At 34.0% G+C, this 21,695-nt stretch overlaps 1 protein-coding gene across 6 annotated transcripts in view; it reads left to right on the top strand.

The window, feature by feature from the left end:
• Positions 1-16,578, top strand: part of LOC131845693 (tyrosine-protein phosphatase Lar) — a 408,432-nt gene extending 391,854 nt beyond the window's left edge. For 4 of the 6 annotated variants that reach the window (XM_059194790.1, XM_059194787.1, XM_059194789.1 and 1 more), the window contains 9 exons: positions 983-1,119; positions 3,229-3,525; positions 6,987-7,126; positions 7,211-7,413; positions 7,494-10,620; positions 10,698-10,808; positions 11,148-11,317; positions 12,193-12,328; positions 13,020-16,578. In XM_059194790.1, the coding sequence (XP_059050773.1) occupies positions 983-1,119; positions 3,229-3,525; positions 6,987-7,126; positions 7,211-7,413; positions 7,494-10,620; positions 10,698-10,808; positions 11,148-11,317; positions 12,193-12,328; positions 13,020-13,088 (4,390 nt within the window). In that variant the 3' untranslated portion in view covers positions 13,089-16,578. The remainder of the gene's footprint in view (positions 1-982; positions 1,120-3,228; positions 3,526-6,986; positions 7,127-7,210; positions 7,414-7,493; positions 10,621-10,697; positions 10,809-11,147; positions 11,318-12,192; positions 12,329-13,019) is intronic. The other 2 variants (XM_059194792.1, XM_059194791.1) reach the window with 1 other exon arrangement.
• The last annotated feature ends 5,117 nt before the right edge of the window (positions 16,579-21,695 follow it).

The raw sequence follows: 21,695 nt of genomic DNA, 5'->3' as shown, positions 1-21,695 counted from the left end.
TTTAGTTGGCAACGTTTCGACAAACTTGCGTCTTAAGGCATGATCATCGATAAACTTATAATTAGTTCATCGGTGATCTTGCGGGGCATGTAACCGTGCCGATATCGGAAACTATTTAACAACTTTTAGTGTTTACGTTAGTAAATGAAATCTCAGTATAATTGAATGATCAACTTATATTATTGTATGTACATAATTATACTTTGTGTGAGCATTTTATACGGGTAATGTCTAAAATGATCTACATTTTCGAAAAAGAAAAAGATGCTACACAGCGCTGTCTTGTCGTTTCTTTTTATTTTTCTTTAGAAATGATTCTCTCGCAAGATAACTACGACTTATTTGCTGCCATCGTAGTATAAAGAAAACTGTTTACGGTATAACAGAAATATCTATTATATGCTATTTCTATTTATAGATATTGTAATATGGCCTATAGCATAAAAAAATTTGATCTTGAATATGCAGTCAATAACAAAGCTCACGTCGTGTATTCTAAGCTACTTTTAAACTTTTTACGTATCGAAGTATATTACATTTTAAAATACCTTAATATCTTGTATATATTAATAGTTACTAGTTATGGCAGAATTTTGACTATTGGGTGACCCTAGCGGTGGCCCAATAGTTGAACTATTCTGCCATAATTAATTTAAATTATATGTTTCAACCTTAATATAAACTATTAAGATTCAAACATGTACTATAGTTTAACATATTATTTAGGTTCTATTGTCAAAGATTATACGTCTAAGTTTCATACACACATGTCAAAAACATCATAGTGTGCGTAATGTTTTTTTTTGTTGATTTAATATATTGTTTATGTATAATTTTAGAAAAATATTAGCATTCTGCACCATTTCTCTATATAAACTGTGTAATTGTGCGAAATATCATACTCCTTCGTCTCGGCAATTTTCGTAAGGGGTACAAAGTTTTTGTTTCGCATATTAATATAATAATTAACATCTGTAAACAGGCGGATACCAATAACAGAAACTTACACCCTCAATGGTTTATACCCCAACACATTGTACTACATTTGGCTGGCGGCGCGGTCGCAGCGGGGCGAGGGCGCGACCACACCGCCCATAGCAGTCCGAACCAAACAATATGGTATGTGGTACCCACAATGGTATGGTTGACAGTTGACGTCACGTGAGAGTGTGTTGTTATAGATAGCGATTAGGAAGGCGCTTGGTGGATAATTAAACTAGTGTTTATTCACTTATTATATTGCAATATGGGTGTAGACTCAATAACGGTAGGAATTTGATCATCATTAGAGAAGGCCGTAACGGTAGTCAAGTTTTCGAACTTAATATTTGTGCTCTCTCATATGCTAATTACGCAGATTTAACAAAATAATATAAATCTATTAAGTAGTGAAATGAACTTACGCATAATAACACCAAATTTTTTAAAATATACCGTTTTTTTTAATACACTCTATTTTGAGAATGCAATGGGGTTATATTATTTATCAATTCATAATTTGTTAATGATAATTAATCTTTAATACCAGCGTGTATAATTTATTTTACAATAGCAGACGTTTCCATATTGAATGCTGTTACTGCAAAACTTTTTTTACGACCTATTATTATATTAGTATATAGTTTATTTCTTCTTTTACGTATTCTAATGGTGAAATGAAACAGTTATACATTTGTCTTCTTACACCACCAAACAATGATAATAATAAATTTAAGTATTACTATACGAGTTCTGCTATAATCAACTAGATATTATATAATATCTATAAACCACTAAAATATTATATTACACATATTTATATTTATTCTTTATTATTTTAATTCTAATACGAAAGATACATTTGCTAAGAGCTTATATATTTAGAACTGTTTATTGTCCCTCATTTTCTTTTATAATAAGTTCATGTCTTTCCTCATTTATTTTCTAAAATTCATTATTGTTTAACTTGTTTTTCTTAAGGATTTCCACGTGTTTCATATTCAATGATAAATTCGTTTCGTTTAATTTCTGTATTGTTTTATTTTTATAAACCTGAAGACAAATTATAGGAATACTAGAATAAATCCAAAAAAATAAACACCTGCAAATTAACTACACCGTAAGGAATAATAATGTACATATTTATTTACATACCTGGTTTTAAAACAATGAAATAATGAAAATTACATTAATAAATTTAATTGTCATTATGTATATAACTAAAAATTATTTTAAGTAATAGGTATGATATTGTTAAAAATTACCTTATAAATGCAAAAGTATGTTCAGTTTTTTAATACATTTCCGAGGTTTACAATCTACCAAATAGTTACCTGTTTTTGGACCTAAGATCAACGTGATTTTTCCATGTCTTTTAAACTGTATTTACTCAATTCAAATACCTAAACTATGAACACAATCAATATTTTATGAGTACACCAGAGCGCCTTCAAAATCGTTCCCTTGAAAGTGTGTGAGAGTATGACACTTATTATGGTCGTCCAGGTAAACCCTAATGTAATATTTCACAATATAAGCACCTGCCCGGCACGCTGCCAGTAATTCAGCACAAGCACACGTTTTATATATCACAATATGTGTTTGTAATCGTACATTTGTCGAAACGGCAAAGTGTATGCATACATTATATCGTATTTACTATACTTGAACATAGCAGAAATTACATCTGCATCATATGCGTACACAGTGCCTTAGTAGTAGCTTTATGTTGTTCGTAGGTCAGTTTTAAATCTGAGGCTAATACCTCAAATGTCTTTTATTTATTTTATTTAACAATACCACAAATGACACTAACCACTGAAAAAATAAATCAATATAAAATAACTAAGTTATTTCTTAACGTTATTTGTTCATGTATATATATATAAAAGTTGCTCGTGTCATTGTGTAAAACATAATTATCACGATTTTCTTCCAACAGGAGAAAGTGTGACGGATGAGAATAGAGAAGTATGGGCGAGCGGATCTTGTATTCACATCACACTCACAAATATGTGCATGCCCTACACTTTATTTTGACGACTCGCGTCGTTATTACATTTATGTTCTCGCACAGTTACTTTTATTTTCCAATCGCATTCAGTGATTGCATCGGCTAGGTCGGTTGTGGGTTTAATGGGGCGCGTTGCACGCCAGCGCCGCGCGCCCATTTTAGTTTCAGGTTCTCAACCGCGGTTCCGATCTTTCGGATCCGTTCTAAACATTTTTCTTACCGACGAGCTTGTTTAGTTCCTGGAGCGCCTCCTATGAATGTCACCGCCGTGCCGATATCGCCCACTGCGATCCGCGTGTCGTGGCAACCGCCGCCCGCCGAACGGGCGAACGGCAGAATCGCATATTACAAGCTGCTTTGCGTGGAATCGGAGAGAGGAGACTCGGAAGCGACTGTCGTGAAACTGAACCAAACTTCGTTCACTTTGGACGAATTGCGTCGTTGGACCGAGTACCGCATTTGGGTGCTCGCTGGCACTAGTGTGGGCGACGGACCCGCTTCGTACCCGGTCACCGCGCGCACCCACGAAGACGGTACGTGTCACATTCATTCCTTGGCCACTTTGAAATTTGTAACATTTACTTCTGTCTCAATTTTATGATAAATTCTTGTTCAGTCTAAATGTAAATAATATTTTTTCTTGAAATAAATATGATCATAATTAGTTCTTGCTTATCAATATGTTTGAAATTTAAAATATCATAAAATTGTGAACATTAGGCCAAAGAAATACTTACTAATTAATTGGTTAATATCTCAAAAAAAACTTTTCACTAAATATAGTTCTTTGGCAATGTAATATCAGAGGCTACATATACTTAGTTGAGACATTACATTAAATGATAAAACATTAATGTACTTGTAACATTTTCTTCGTACTCTACATTACTTTTTAATTGTTTATTTTTAAATAGATCTTTACATATTCTGATATTACATTTTATTCTATTGCGTAGTGTACTGACAATATTATAATTATTAACTTTGGTCTTTAAGGTTACTGGACTGATGATACGTATGTTAAAACAATATTAGTAAAAACATTCATGTTATTTCCGTTGATTTAAATTCGCAAACAATATCATAAAATGAATGGTTTTACATCATTTAATAGTTTCAGTCGAAATTTTAACTAGTTCCCTTTAATAACCATCTTTACTAATTGAACTCCTGAAAGTTACTCAAATATAGTAGTTTCAATCTCGACTGAACGAAACTCAAATATAAACAAATGTTTGATATTTATTGGTGGTGGATTTGTAAGATTTTCATGTTAATTATATTCCGTATATATATAATATTATAATTCATAACGTCATATTTACAGCTTCCTTAATGCGCTGATAAACTATCAAAATTACTAATGTCATTTTTTCTTTTGTTCCCTTTTGTGAGCATATAGCAGGATTCTATTCAAGGAGGTTAATTCTCGTAACAAAATTTTACTATGCTTGCCGATAAACCATGTACTTATATTTATATCATATCACAGATGGTCATTTTCGTTTTATCACTGTATTTTCTTCGCTGTGTACAGCGATATGGAGTTGATATTCCCACTCACGATCACATGTAATGATTTCTTTTGGTAGCGAGTCGCACTGATTCGCTACCGATCAACTCGCTAAGATGGCACTCACTGAAATGCAAAATTTTATATTGCACCTGATAAGTATAGTGACGACGGCACCTGTATATTAATTTTGGCGCACAATTGTTGAGTATTTAGCAATGAACACAATTTTGCATGCTTTCTTTAAAGACACAGCACCGTTTTCGTTCAGTTAATTTCACTGGGCACCAGATAGGTTCACGTCTTGCTATACGCACTCTGTGACTTACATTTCTGATTGCGTTTACCAACATCACTAAGATTGCGTATAGCAGCGTTTGCACTTTTAGGAAGCACTCAGCACAACTAGCGACGACACGAGGTGAGAGAGCGAGTGCGTGACACATCCTAAGCGATAACCGTTTGAATTACTCATATTCATAAGCAGCATGTACATAAGTTATTGCGACTGATGAATTGAGAGAGTTCACTTGGTTATGCAGCTCAACACGCACCATGGCCCGAGCGCCGCATTTGAATACCAATACCGTCCCCACACGACACGCGCGCATGCTACTTACTATACTACCACAACTACTTCTCCACTCACTGTACTATCTCACTACTATCTACTATTAGCGGGAAAGCTGTGGACACAAAATCCTGAGGATCCAAAAAAATTGCATCTGCTACCAATTGGTCCATTTAAGGATCCAAGGGATTACATCCGCGACGCTCTTCGCCTGTATATACTTCGATTGCGCAGCTCGGTTACTACTAGTCTACGCGCTACCTATCTCTTTATCTCTATATCTCTATCTATCTCACTTACTCCTGAGCTACAACTTCTTGCCAGTAGCAATTTCTCTCTCGCCTTTCTTCTTTCTTCTGTATTCTCTATCAAACTTCTGTCGTGCATGCACACTAGATATTGTGACATATTAAACAAAATACTATTTGCCTAACGTTCGCTATTGCCGTTAACAACGTACGGGCGGGACTCAAAAGAACGCTACGAAGTATACAAGCAACGTCACTCCTGTAAAATATAGCATCCTTCGTTTGATACTGAACAGTTCTTAGAAGATCACAGCCAGTGGACAATGACACTCAGACACTGTCACTAACATCACTGAAGACAACACAAGGTACGAAATACACACACTGAAGTAAAATCGGCGCCCTATGATCAAACTTACACAAATGAAGCACACACACACAGACTGGCGCCGTCGCGTTAATCAATACATGTGCGTGTGAGTGTCTTCTCTGCGCAAGGGGGCAAGAAACAGAATTCTTATTATGTTTTGTCTTTTTCTGTTAATGAAATACTATGATGCAATTTATGTTTGCATAAAAATCAAATAGGTATATCTACGATATTCTTTACATAGATAATGATAGCATGTCATTCTGTTTACAATACCGGGAACAGAAAAAGACAATGCACATTACTTAGACCAAGACCGGAGTTCTAATCAACTCAGTTGAATGCGCCTCATAGATAGCTCGAAATACACGAAGAAATAATAAGAGTACCCTAATATCGCCAACAAGCGTTCTACTCGTAATCTCTCACTTAGTAGTTCCGTTCGCCCTGCAATGTTCGCACAATTTGTCTTAAATGTATTTGAATGCGTTTTTCTCTTTTTTCTCTCGTCACTGACTTTGTATGGGCCGCTGGTAACCCGTACAGCTATAAGGAGTGAGTACAAATTACTATAGTGCTTGTTTCAATGTGCGTTTGTGCTTGTGCCTATGCTTTAAGTAGTAAATAACCATTCTTCCTAGTAATATAATCTAATAACTAAAACAAACTGCAAGCGGTAACCTGTTGAGGACGCATGGATTCAAAGTTAAAACAGACTTGGTGTATCTTTTCTCCATTATTTGAGTGGTTTGATGCTCCCAAGTCTAATACTACTCCACTGCATGATCCCTTGCAGTGTGTGAATACAAAATCTTAGTTATAGAAATGCTGCTTTTGGATACCCATAGATTATTACTAAATGTTAACTCTTTGTAAACGCTTGACTTGAATTTTAGTTGTTCTAAACGATGTGGATTGGAAGGTAATGAATTTTAATTGGTTATGGTGATGTGAAAGGGCGTAATGATAATGTCTCAGTGTGTGTTGGTATTCAAATGCCCGATCGAGATGCTGAAAGGCGTGTGTAGACACTCGCCACGACCAAAATACTCTATCAGCATTACCGACGGCGTTTACCGACCGCACAAATCAACTTTGAAATTTTTCATACGAAGTTTTGCAGCGCTTATCGAAACATTTGACGCTGACGCTTTAATTCCGATTTAAGCCCTTAAATTTCGCTTAGGTAGTATTTTCTATAGCACGCTCCCGTAGATGCTGATAGGGCATTTTAGGTCTGTACGAAACCAGGTCAGGGAAATATGTCTCACATTTTATTTGTATATTCACAGTGCCCGGAGAACCTCAAGACGTGAAAATCAATGCCATCAACTCCACATCCATACACGTGACGTGGAAGCCTCCCCAAGAAAAAGACAAGAATGGAATTATTCGAGGTTATCATGTACACGTACAGGAAATGAGAGAAGAGGTATGTTTTGCTGTCAATATTGTGCTTACAATATCTCATCAATCTTATATATAATATATATATTTTTTTTTTTTAACTTTTTAGGGCAAAAACTTTCTCAATGATCCAATGCGTTTCAACGTTATGGATGACACTACACTTGAGTTAAATGTAACTGGACTTCAACCTGATACTAAGTATAATGTTCAAGTAGCTGCTCTGACAAGAAAGGGAGACGGAGACCGAAGTGCGCCAGTGTCTGTGAAGACGCCTGGCGGTGTGCCAAATAGGCCTACTGTCAACCTAAAGTGCGTAATTTTTTTAGGCTGTATTTTAAGTATTTTTAAACAGTTGCAAAATATAATTACCAATTTTTTATATGTTACAGGGTTTTGGAGCGAGAACCTATTGTGTCAATAGAATTAGAATGGACGAGACCATCGCAAACGTATGGAGATTTACTTGGTTATAGACTTAAATTTGGCATAAAAGACCGGGGTCTTGACGAAGAGAATTATAGTACTAAAGTAACTTCACGCAAACTAATTGATTTAGAAAGAGGCGTCCAATATGAATTTAGGCTTGCTGGTAAAAATCATATTGGTGTTGGTCAAGAAAGTATAAAATATTGGCTTACTCCTGAAGGAGCACCCAAAGGACCACCTACTAATATCACCTATCACTTCCAAACCCCTGACGTAATTAGTATTACTTGGGAACAACCAATTAGAGCAGATAGAAGTGGGCAAATAAAAAAATATGACGTCCAATTTTATAAAAAAGGAGATCAATCATCACTTGTCGAAAAGACTACAGAATTAACTAAAGCAGTGTTCACTGGGCTAGAAGAGGATGCACACTATGTTTTTAAAGTTAGAGCTTATACTGATCAAGGCGTGGGACCTTATAGCAAAGATGTTACGGCTCATACTGAAAGGGACATCGGTAGAGCGCCTATGTCAGTAAAAGCCGTTGCAACTTCAGAGTCTGGTGTTGAGGTATGGTGGGAAACATTTCGATCAAGAAAGAAAATTATCGGCTATGTTATTTTTTACACTATGACACCAGTAGAGGATCTCGATGAATGGAAACAGAAAAGTGTTCATGTAACACATTCTGCTGATTTAGAAAACTTAGAGAAATTTGCAGAATATGCTATCGCCGTTGCTGCTAAAACGGCGGATGGTCTCGGTAGATTATCTGAAAAAGTAACGGTAAAAGTGAAACCAGAAGAAGTGCCTTTGAACTTGAGGGCTCAAGATGTGTCCACTCATTCTATGACCCTTTCATGGGCATCTCCTTTACGCTTAAATCCTGTTAGTTATAAGATTTCATATAACGCTATTAAAGAATTTGTGGATTCACTAGGTATGACACAGACACAAGAAATACCAAAAAGAGAAATAATCGTAAAACATGATCGGACGACACATTCAATTAACGATCTATCTCCATTCACGACATATAATGTAAATGTAAGTGCTATTCCTAATGATGACTCTTACAGACCGCCGACAAAGATTACTGTTACAACACAAATGGCGGCTCCGAAACCTATGGTTAAACCTGATTTCTATGGGGTTGTAGAAAATGAAATTCTTGTTATTTTACCTCAAGCTTCTGAAGAATATGGACCTATTTCCCATTATTATCTAGTTGTAGTACCTGATGACAAAGCACATAATCATAAGAATCCCGATCAGTTTCTAACTGATGATCTAATTAAAAGTAACGTTAGGACTGACGACGAAAATGCTCCATATATAGCTGCAAAATTTTTACAACGAAACATTTTGTACACTTTTCATCTTGGTAATGACGATATGTATGAAGGATTTCTGAATAGAAAGTTAAATCCAAGCAAAAAATATAGAGTATTTGTGAGAGCCGTTGTAGATACGCCTCAGAAACATCTTTATACATCTAGTCCATTTTCGGAATATTTGTCCCTTGATATGCGTGAAGCTCCACCTGGTGAAGAACCCAGTCGACCCGATCCTAAAGATATTAATGGCGATCCAGAAATTAGGATTGAGGAAAATAGAAAAGAAGCGGGTATGGTGTGGGTCATTGGTCCTATAATAGCAGCTTTGATGCTTTCATTGTGCTTAGTTCTCGTGTTCATTCTAAAGAGACGAAGGCAACCGTGTAAAACACCAGATCAAGCAGCTGTTACACGTCCTTTAATGTCAGCTGATGTTGGTTTTGGTGCACCATCTGACCCTGTGGAAATGAGACGTTTAAATTTCCAAACTCCTGCCATGATCTCTCATCCTCCAATTCCAATTTCGGAACTTTCTGATCATATCGATAGGTTAAAAACTAATGATAATCTCAAATTCTCTCAGGAATATGAAAGTATTGAACCAGGGCAACAATTTACTTGGGATCATTCTAATATGGAAGTCAATAAACCCAAAAATCGTTACGCTAATGTAATCGCCTATGATCATAGTCGTGTCATCCTGCAACCCATTGACGGAATTCTTGGAAGCGACTACATAAATGCTAACTACTGCGATGGCTATCGTAAACATAATGCTTACGTTGCGACTCAAGGCCCCCTTCAAGAAACTTTTACCGATTTCTGGCGAATGTGTTGGGAACTCCGTACATCTACAATTGTAATGATGACAAAATTAGAAGAAAGAACGAGAATTAAATGCGATCAATATTGGCCCAGCCGCGGCAGCGAAACATATGGCATGATGACTGTAACAATCGCGGAAGTTCAGGAGCTTGCCACTTATTGCATACGTACTTTCCAAGTCACTAAAAACGGAGGTGCTGAGCGACGAGAAATCAAACAACTACAGTTTACAGCTTGGCCTGATCATGGAGTTCCAGACCATCCTGCTCCGTTCTTGCAATTCTTGCGACGTGTACGAGCCCTAAACCCACCAGATGCAGGCCCTCTCGTTGTTCACTGTTCCGCTGGTGTTGGCCGAACAGGGTGTTTCATTGTGATCGATTCCATGTTAGAACGAGCCAGACATGAACGTACGGTCGATATTTACGGTCATGTAACTTGCCTCCGGGCTCAACGTAACTACATGGTGCAAACTGAAGATCAGTATATTTTTATCCATGATGCTTTGCTTGAGGCCGTTGTTTGCGGAGATACTGAAGTCCCAGCTCGTAATCTGCATGCGCATATTCAAAAGCTTATGCGTATTGACTCCATTGAAAATATTACTGGTATGGAATTGGAATTTAAGAAGTTGGCTAATATGAAAGCTGACTCCAACCGATTTGTGTCTGCTAGTCTGCCATGTAATAAGCACAAGAACAGATTGGTTCATATTTTGCCATTTGAATCTTGCCGCGTTTGCCTAACACCTCGTGACGGCTCAGATTATATTAACGCATCTTTTGTGGACGGTTATCGGTACAGATCGGCCTATATTGCAACCCAGGGACCGTTGCCGGATACTACAGATGATTTCTGGCGAATGCTATGGGAACATAATTCTACTATCATCGTCATGTTGACTAAATTGAAGGAAATGGGAAGGGTAAGTTGTTAATTATTTTTGTCATTTTATTTGTATATTTAATATTCCTGTATTTAATATCGCCTGATGATTTTTAGGAAAAATGCCACCAATATTGGCCGTCTGACCGTTCTGTGCGCTACCAATGCTTCGTGGTGGATCCTATTGCAGAATATAATATGCCTCAATACATCTTGAGGGAATTCAAGGTACACCAATAATTTTATTATAAGAATTAAAGAGTATTATAATTTTTATAAAATTTGTTATTTATAAAATGCGCTATGGCCTAGTGGTTTTACTACTGAGGTAGTATTAGTAATTCGGAAGTAAGCTTCCAAATAATATATATATATCCATCTGACTCTCCGATAATGAAAATGCGGATATCAAACTAAAATTAATCCGAAAGTCAACGGTAGTCTCGCCACAAATACACCTAGCGAAATATAAACATGTCAAGTGTTGCTTCCAAATACGTCGACAAATGACAAAACGTGTGGTTATGTGCTATTCGATCCTGTCAAAACATACATGTATATGTACAGGTAACAGACGCTCGCGATGGGGCCTCCAGGACGGTCCGGCAGTTCCAGTTTACTGACTGGCCGGAACAAGGCGTGCCGAAGAGTGGCGAAGGTTTTATCGACTTCTTGGGACAAGTTCATAAGACAAAAGAACAGTTCGGACAAGATGGACCCATTACTGTTCACTGCAGGTGATTGCGATTGATACATTATATATTATATCGACTTTATATTATTATTTTTTATGTTTATCACAAATCTCATAAGATTTTAATGATTTCAGATAGTCCGTGACTAATTTATAATTCAGGAGATTGTTGTTTGTGAATAATTTAATTCAATATAATAATCCATACTAATATTATAAATGCAAAAGTGTATTTTTGCCTATTTACGACTAAAGGACATAATGCTATTTACTAACGGACTTTTCTTTTACCTAAAAACAAACAATGTCATTGTCATATTATCAATTTTACAATTTTTATACTATATAGTTATTCGTAATTAAACTACTTATACTATACTAGCTACCCTCCCCGGCATCGCACATGTATTATACATATAAACCATCTTGAATCACTCGTGTCTACTGCTAAAAACAGCATTAAAATCCGTTGCTTAGTTTAAAAGATCTAAGTGAACTGAAGCGGCAACTGACTTCATTTTATACTATGTAAAGATACGTAATTATTATGTAATCTATACTAATATTATAAAGCTGAAGAGTTTGTTTTTTTAATCGCGCTATTCTCAGAAACTACTGGTTTGAATTGAAAAATTATTTTTGTGTTGGATAGTCCATTTGTCGAGGAAGGTTTATGCTATATGACGTTATGCTATGCGACCTATAGGTGCGGAGCTGCAATGGAAAATATTTCGAAAGGTGGAGAAATGAAACGCAGACGAAGTTGCGCGGGTCAGCTAGTTCGTAATAAACTATTTCATAACTTAATGAAACTATTACATAGTAAAATGAGCATTATTTATAAGACTATAATAGTGGTGGCGTGGATCGTACAACTTATTTAAACTATTACATAATAAAATGAGGATAATTCATTAGTGCTGGCGTGGGTCGTACGGGAGTGTTCATCACACTGTCGACGGTGTTGGAGCGCATGCAGTACGAGGGCGTGGTGGACGTGTTCCAGACGGTACGCACGCTGCGCACCCAACGTCCCGCCATGGTGCAAACTGAGGTAACTTGTTACTACTACTACCCAAATACAACTTGGAGTGCCATCTGCACTCGCTCCCTATCATCCATTAAGCTGGAAAGGCTAGCTACGGCCAATAGCAATAGAGTAGTCAGAATTTATTATAGAAAATTCTTTATTCAAAAAAAATTGTTTTAACTGTGCCAATACATTTTTTTAAATAATGAATACGGAATGGTGCTCCTGCTGCTAATGGTTTAACTGGCGGGGCACCAGAGGATGATAAGATAAACATGGGGTCAGTTCAGTTAGCCCATAGCACTATAGTATGGCGCAAAACTGATAGATAGTGCTCACTTTAAAAATATAGTTACTCGTTCTCTGATTTACTGAAATCGATAGTTTGTTTAAATCTATTTGCAAATCTAGTGGAAAGAATGTGTATATAATGTAAGATGCTCCTGTTGATAATGCCTTATAGGGTTAAGATCGCTATTTTTACTAAACTGAAAATTTTAAATAGTATGTTAAATCTTTATTGTACACAGAAAACTGATCTATCTACAGAAAACTAATTAACTATAACTTAAAGCTGGCCTTAAAACTATAGTCAATGTCTTACAGGCAACTAGAAATATAAAAATGAAGAAAAATTTTGCTAATAAATACTAGCAGAAAAATATTTCCAATAACAACTTAAAACTAGATGTCTATAACATTGGCTTCATAACAGGACCAGTACGACTTCTGCTACCGCGCGGCTTTGGAGTACCTGGGCTCGTTCGACCACTATGCCAACTGACGCTGAGATATGCTCGTCTAAAATGGAACACTGGTCACTGATTTTAACTTATTATTTGTACTTAAATTTTCCGCCAAAATTATTTTATTGTCTCTGTGATGTCAGCAAAAGAGCATATCGAATATTTTTTAAATTATTGATCTCATGTTTATGGTCATTTATTCCGTCATTATAATATGTTCAAAATTTCTAATTAATTTTCTTAATGACTAATTATGTAAATAGATAAGTTATAAAGTTCCGTTTTATGTAAATAAAGCAAATTGTATTGTAATTTCGTCTCTATGCTCTTTTGCTGATACGCTCTACGTAAAATCAAAAGAATTTGTTGAAAAAAATATTATAAACAAGAACAGGAAGAAGTTTAATTCGCCATCCATCTCTGGAAAGTAATATTCGTTTAGTCGTGTTTATTTTCAATCGACCCACGAGACTGGCCAACTTAGAAGTCCATTATTATTCCCGGGCCGTTCTTTGTGCTTTTATTATCTGTGTCTTTTGAACTTGACAAGTGACAGAGTTCCACAACACTAACCCGTAGTGTTGTTCCCACGACACCGACTGATTGTACTCACCTCATTCATTTAAATTATATATCTAATGAGGCTAAACATGTATGAGTGCCTAGGAAAGCTACTTATGATATATTTACGAATGTAACCACTATTAAAAACATGATTGTGAGTCGGAAGGGTAATAACTACTTATAATTAATTATCCTATACTTATGATATACCTAAACACAGCTAGCTGTTCATGCTATTATTGTCTCTAAATTGGAACAGTATGTAGTTTATATAACTGTTGAAATATAATTAGGAACGATATAAACTATATAATATGAACACTATATATTAACATACTGAGATGTATTTAAAGATCGGTGTACTGTTACGCGTTGAAATTATAATTTGCAATTTAAAGTAAATTAGTGAAAAAAAAACAGTGCGCTTAGAGAACTAAATAAATTACGCGATATATTCAATTCCGATCGTCACATATATACAGACATAATTATTAAAATGTATAAATAGTTATTGCAGCTGTAATTAGAAGTTTATTTTTCATATCGGGTGTTAAAATATATAATTAAGTAGTGTAAATTGTGGTAACTCGTTTCACTATTGCAATACATTATTATAATAACTCTTAGACGAATCGGCTGTGTCATGTGAATTTCTGTGTCTGTCCTGTGCGTAGAACACAACTTTATGTAAATAGTTACATGAATCATTTTATAGATGCTAGAAATTTTTATCCTTGCCCATTTGTGTAACTCTTGCCTGAAAATGAATCGTCGAAACAAATAGTTTTGGCAGCCAATATTATTTTTTAAATATCGAAGTTGTTTATATATTCCAGAATGCTTTCCCATTGTTTTTTATTTTTTATTAAACGGTTTCCCACAATTGCTTGCTTTTAGAGGATCGTGATTTGATGACATATCTATTTGTAGGTAGAAAAAAATGTTTATGTCGGTGTGGTAATGTTTGAACATGATTATAAATGATGGTATGTGACTCGATCATTCGAATATAAATAATAATTAAAAGTTGTGAATATAAAAAAAAATGTAACAAACATGCTCTAAGAAAATGTATTGATTTAAGCTTTTTAGCGTTATCGTGTATAATACGAACAATACAATCCTAATTTATCCAAAATACGTAAGGACGTTAATTATTTAAAGAAAGACAACTCTCACAACTCTATCACTCTATTTTAAGCTATCTTTAAGTGTAGAACATTGTTTAATATTTTACAGTATTCCCTTTGCCTAGTATTGTATAAGATTTTTAGGTTTTTCACTCGTTTTATACAATATACCTACTACTTGTATCGATCTATTTACCTACGTATAAGTTAAATTTGAGCTTGTATGTAACATAGGTAATAAAATGCGATAAAAGCGCGGTCTTCAAACGTAACACGAAGATGCGCGAACATTTTAAAAATAAATAAAACGTTAACTAAGTACGTCTCGATTTGGCCGCCTAATTCGGCCGGTCGTTCGTAACTGCCAATCGTTTCACTTAGATATAATTGAAGTAAATTATAAAACAATAAAATACGAAACGTACGTAGAATTAATGAGAATAATTGTTAAATTGAGGTTATAGTGAAAATTTAATAATCGTTGATGAATCATGTATTTAGCAGGGTTCGGAGCATTTACACGTCAGTGTTTGGTGGAATGGGCAATCTTATTCCTTTGCTTAACGCATAGACGCTAAGAAAAAAATATATACGTTTTGCCTAAACATAATTTTACAAATTTCTAGCCATATTTTATTGTATATTCATTCCTTTTAATGTGTTTGTATTAAATTGTGTTGTATTTATATGTAAGTAATTGTCGTTTCTTCTATTTTCACATTATGTGTTAATTCATCAAGAATTCATAACGCACACATCATCAATCAAGTCTTCTACATATTGTGACAAGGCTTGAACAATATTATTCTGCCTGATGTAAATTGTATGTGATTAATATTAATAAATAGCCATATTTTAATTGCAATAATCGTATAGTAAATGAATCATGCCATTTTACGGTGCTGTTGTCCTTTGTAGTACAAAATATTGCCATTTCATACAATTACATTAATCATATGATTGAATGATTTTGTGCAGTCGAATTAATGTACTTACATGAATTACATTAAAATAAATTGTAATTAATATAGTATATTGTTATTGCTATGTAAATTCGATTGTACATGTCACCTCGATTTCAACCCTTGTTGTTAGTGCAGTAAGATTCATATTTGTTCATCGACATTTGTAACAGGCCATACATAATATTAACAAATCATTGCTCGTTGCGTTTGTTACGTAAAAGACTGATTTACTATGTTTCGTTGTTTATTTTAATGATATTTGTGATTGATAAATTCTATGTTGTAATATTCTTAAATACTGCCCATCAAATAATTACGTATTTAATTGTATTGTAATTAATTAGTGCTTTACATGTATTTATTACTTCTGGCTTATTCCCGCCATTCAATTTTAAATTAAACTGATGATCTATAAATTAAATTAATTTAGACTTTTTTATTATTTCATGTAATATGTATTCAGAAATAAATGTTCAATATTGTCTACTGTCTTAGTACATATTTTTAAACATTCCAAAACGAAAATAAGCCGTTTTTACATATATTTTCTTACCTTTGCAGTACAGTGAATAGTACAAAACGACGCTCTGTAACACACTTTATAATTTTGTACCCACTTGCCATTCCGCGTATAGTACTTGATTTGCTATTATTGTAAAGGGGTTCTGAGACTATCTCGGCGCCTTAGCTTTAAATAATATAAATTATTTTAGTGCAATTAATATGCCGTACGCAAGATGGCCGGCGGGACGGAGTGTGAATGTAATGTAGGAATGTAGACGATTATTTTTTAATAAATCCCGCGCTGCGTCTCGGGACACAGTGGATTCGCAAAATTATACATATGTATATGAAGAAATAAATTTATGTGAGACCATAATTTGTTGTTTTTGTACATTTCTTACATTTTTTTATAATGTTGCGTGATCTTCATTTGAAATTTTGAAGACGAATGAAAACATAATGAATAAACATACATAAGAATTGGCCTTTGGCCTCATCACTTATACAAATATGAAGAAGTTTAAACGTAGACTAGGCTGTACGGTCTAAGGATCTTTGCCTGTTCCATCATTAAAAAGGAGATGGACGAATGCCTACATTTTGTTAACTGAACTGTTAAATTAATACATAGTGACACATTATACGCACCTACTACTTTATTTCGTAGTAATGTTATTATCGGTGTTCACAGAATAATTGTGAAAAAATTGTGTTGTGTATGTCATATAAATTCTGTCTCTTATTTTTTATTTTTCTGATGGGGGAATGTCCGCAACATCTTTTTTTATTTAATTATAATGACATCGAATCATTGTAAGTAGTTTTTTTAAGGATGATAATGGAATAAATAACGTTTTACGGTAGCGGGGCACCTGTGGAGGATGATAAGATAAACATGAGGTCAGGTCAGTTAGCCCATCATTACAAATTCACCACTTATCATGATGCTTTTCAGGGGGAACCGCGTGGAGATCAACCTTGGTACATTGCTAGCAATGGTGACATTAGTCCACATTACTAACAATACCCTTCCCTCCGATGATAAATACACATACACATACATATACAGCACCACGAAAATCACATTCCACATTCCGAAGGTCTTATCCTGTATTATTATCCTACAACCGAATTAATTTACAAACCAACCTCCTGGGCGACTGGAATTGTTGAAACCGAGAAGTCTACGTTGACAACTTTTTATAAAAAAGTAAACTTGTTTCAATGTGTACATAATTATGAGTTCTTTGATTCTCTTTTTGTTATTATTAATTACAATAATTGTGAAATCTAAAATACAGGTTTCTACTTAGTTTATGTACCCAGGAACATTATAAAATGTAAATATTGTGTGAAAAAATAAAATTATCATTATTATTATTTTATTATCTTTCTATAACTTGCCTGCGTAGATCCTGCGTGACTTGAATACGTTACTACTATGTAAATAGTAATGTGTAGGTAGAAATTTATTAATGTAATGCGGGTACCTACCAAAATATTATGTCGTCCACAAATTGACACAATGAATACGTATTGCAGACCGTTAATTATAATATCCCAGAAACGTGTCCCGTGAGATTGCCCCGCCATTGTGGCCGGAAGGTCGACATTTCGTCCACGAGGTACTGTCTATGGAAACGTCTTTATAAATCTGTCTGTAATTTCGACCACGTGTGCATGATCACTATGGCTAACCATAAATTATGGTACTAGTTAAGGATAGACTGTGTATAATGTGTGACATTGTAACAATTAAATTTTAGTACTAAACACGATTTCTTATATGACTATCTGTTACAGGGGTTGGGGGATCAAAAATTGTAAAATTAATATGATGTATTTCTTTCTTCTTTCTTTCTTCACTTTCTCCGTTCCAAATTCCCTATACAAAATATGATGACGATTTTTTCAGCCAGAGCCATAAACAGGAAACTAACAAACTTACTACTACTGACGGCCACGGTGGTCTTGCGGTTTATCACACCGCCTGACTTTCGAAGGGTTCAATTAATTGTATTGGTATTGTCTATAAAAAATGTCTATGTATTTATATCAGTTATCTAATACTCATATCACAAGCTCTATTTAACTTGATTATAATAAAGAGGTTCACGATTGCAGTTACTAGACAAATTCCTACTTTACATAGATATAATATTGTACTATTAATAAATAAATTAAATAACAATAAATAATTACATAACCAGATATTTGGGTTATGGATTCCACCGAGGAATTCGACATTATTTTACACCAATGTAAGTATATTAAGTATATTATCCATTCGCACTATGTCTTTGGTAACCTATTGTCTCGCATACTGAAGCCTGAGACATCTCAAGCCTTTGAGTTCCATCCCAATGTGGAACTCGCTCTGATAGCTTGAGTCTGCCCAATCGGAATATGAATTGGAATTTACTACGATAGATGAGGCAGGTGTTAGCATATCAATGGATTGGCCAGTTAAGTAAATGATAACGATAGTCCATCTACATATTATCCTTATATTCTAGACCAGTGTTTCCCTGTAGGGCATGGGCCCCACCCATGCCCTACAGGGGGGCAATTTGATTGTTACGAGGGTCTCTTCGAAAATGGACTCCATCAAAAATTATATGGAATGTGAATTTAAATTTTTCATTATAAGTATGTTTTGAATATTTACTTACTATTTCATTAACAATTTTCTAGTAATTTCTTCATAAAACTATTATTTCTTTTTCGGTTTCTTCAAACTACTCAATCTTTTAACGTTATAAATTATGTATGTCACATAGGGGCCATAAGAACTTTAGAAAGGCTAATGTGTGGCATGGCATTAAAAAGTTTGAAAACACTGTTCTGATCTATTACATTATGAGAGTGTAGAACATGGACTTACAGTCAATTAAAAAGAAATGCCCTTGACTTAAGTAGGAAAACAGAATTCTCCTTCAGAATCAAGGACTGCGTGGACTCTTTGGAGATCATGGCATATCTATTAGATGAATTCAACAAAACAGTGTCGTCAAAATAAATACTTAATTGCATATTAAATTAGGTACATAATAGCGTTTTTTTATATACATTCAATATGCTGTGTGTCTTTTGTAGTAAATAGAAAAAATAAATACATATCATTTCATTTAATTTTAATTATACGATTATATTATATTATACATATAAGGAGATGACTGCGAACAGTGATGAATAAAAGAGAAAAACATAATTACGCCGACCCCATATAAATGATAAATGAATAGATAATAAATGAATGATAAGAAAGAAGCAGATGATGATGAATATGATTTTATTGTATGTAATAATTTAATTAGGATAATCTAATTTCAATAAAACAATCTAAATTGGAAGCCCAAAAAATATTTTAATGCGTAAAACAATATATTAAGTTATTATCATATTATTGTGTTGAATATTATGATTATTCTAATTAATGATAATGTATTTCATTTTAGTCCAATTCCATCCATAGATATAACTACAGATAAGATAAATCACAGATGACCACAATAGATTAGATACCATCCTCTTTCATTATAAACCTGTCAAAATATAATTAAGTATTGACTATTTAATTAAAGATAGAAAATAATATAAAGCAAAGCGTAACAACCATGCTCATTATAAAGATAAATACTCCATGTAAGTACCTCCATTAATTAAGTACCTAATCTAAACAACTTCGTAGAACATAAGTACCTAGGAAGTATATTTAAGTTTGTTAATAAACCACCTACGCATTCAGCGAAACAAACGTATGAGGTGTCATTCTTTAGTACTGTAATCCAAGTCGCTTTAAATTTAGCCCTTCACGTCTAATCTGAATATAAATTCAAAAATTCAAATAAATATCTTTATTCTTCTAGGTCTATTACAAATGATATGTCAAATCTACCGTCAGTCGGAATGATTTCGAGATGAAAAGAACTGACATGAAACTCAGCTGCTATTCTTTTCAAATAAATGTTGTACAAATTTACAATAATGCAAATGCATTTTTAAATTCAAATTTGGAAGAATAGAGTCGGTGGTGACTCTACCTATGCTATTGAAAAAGCAAATAATCTAACCAGTATTCGTAACCCGAACAGACCAGTCCCCACAAGCTATAGGTATATGATCTATATAAAATATATGTAGGTATAGATCATCAAGAGTGAGTATGAAATTTCAAAATTTGTATTACTTGGTATCTCCAGTGAATCGCCTGTCCATAATTTTCACTTGAGAATTTATTCCCAAAATACACTAGGTACTAATAACTTTTACATCATCCTACGTTACGGTATATTTAGATTCAGTAATAAAGAAAACAGATAAGTAAATATATTTTGCATGATAATATTTTTTTATTAAAGTAGACTTTTCTAAGATGTAAGATGCCATGTCACATTATTTCACTCGTTGAATGACGAGCTCTTCAACCGAATAACAGCTACAAAGATTATATTACTAGAACCACAGAAAAGGTAAGATTATGTAGATCAGATTTATCAAGATTATCTTTATCAGAAAAAAGCAGACAGAGTCGCGGTTAACAGGTGTTAGTTTAAGATGAAATTAAATATGTGGTTCATTAACAACTAGGTAGTTGTTAATGAACCACATATTTAATTTCATCTTAAACTAACACTCCTAACGTTAACTGAATATAAAAAAATTACACTATACTTCAAATATTCGTTAAAAGAGTCTGCTTTTAATATCGCCCTCTTTTCAAAGCTCTGCCGTAAAGTACCGAAGTATATTTTCTAAAAGCGGCTAAAATATGATTAATTACGTTTCGCATTTTACTGAATCGATAGGCTGTATATGTTTAAATCATCGGCTTAGTACCGAGTGGGGGCCATATTGGCCACAGCCCGTTCCCGCGATTTAATCCCTCCATAAATAACTGACTGTTGCTTGTCTATGGTTTAAAAAGGAATCGTTAGCGCTTTAAAAGGCTTCTTCTGTGAAACAGGATCCAGGATCGTGCCATTTTATTTATGTTATAATTATATATTTGTTTTCCGCTTACTTTTACCAACTTTCTATTAATGTTTGACCTTTAGTCGAAATATATAAGATATCTACTGCTAATAATATATTATCCAAATTTCAAATGCGATAATCTAGCAACTGCGTATCTATATATGGTAGCCCTTTCCAAGAAACTGTAATATGGGATTCACTAAGAAGAGCGATAATACTTAATAAGTCATAAAACGGGTACCATAATACCACACTACATAAATAGCTTACAATACTGCTCTTATTTGATGAATAAATAAAGTCTAAAGCATAAACTTTAAAATATGTAAAATAACTAATGAATAATTGTAATAACAGTTTGTTATCTATTATACTTAGATCATATTCGCTATTACCATTTCACGATTTTAATTACACACCTACTTGCATATTAAAAACTATTGATTAAGTAAATAAGATTAGATTTCCAATAATAGGCTCAATTGCAATATCTTTTTAATAAAAT

Source organism: Achroia grisella, unplaced genomic scaffold (genome assembly GCF_030625045.1).
Source record: "Achroia grisella isolate CSIRO2021 unplaced genomic scaffold, CSIRO_AGI_Agris_v1 utg478, whole genome shotgun sequence".
NCBI lineage: Eukaryota > Metazoa > Arthropoda > Insecta > Lepidoptera > Pyralidae > Achroia > Achroia grisella.
Note: the sequence above shows the minus strand (reverse complement) of the source record. Positions and strands in the feature narration are given on the sequence as shown.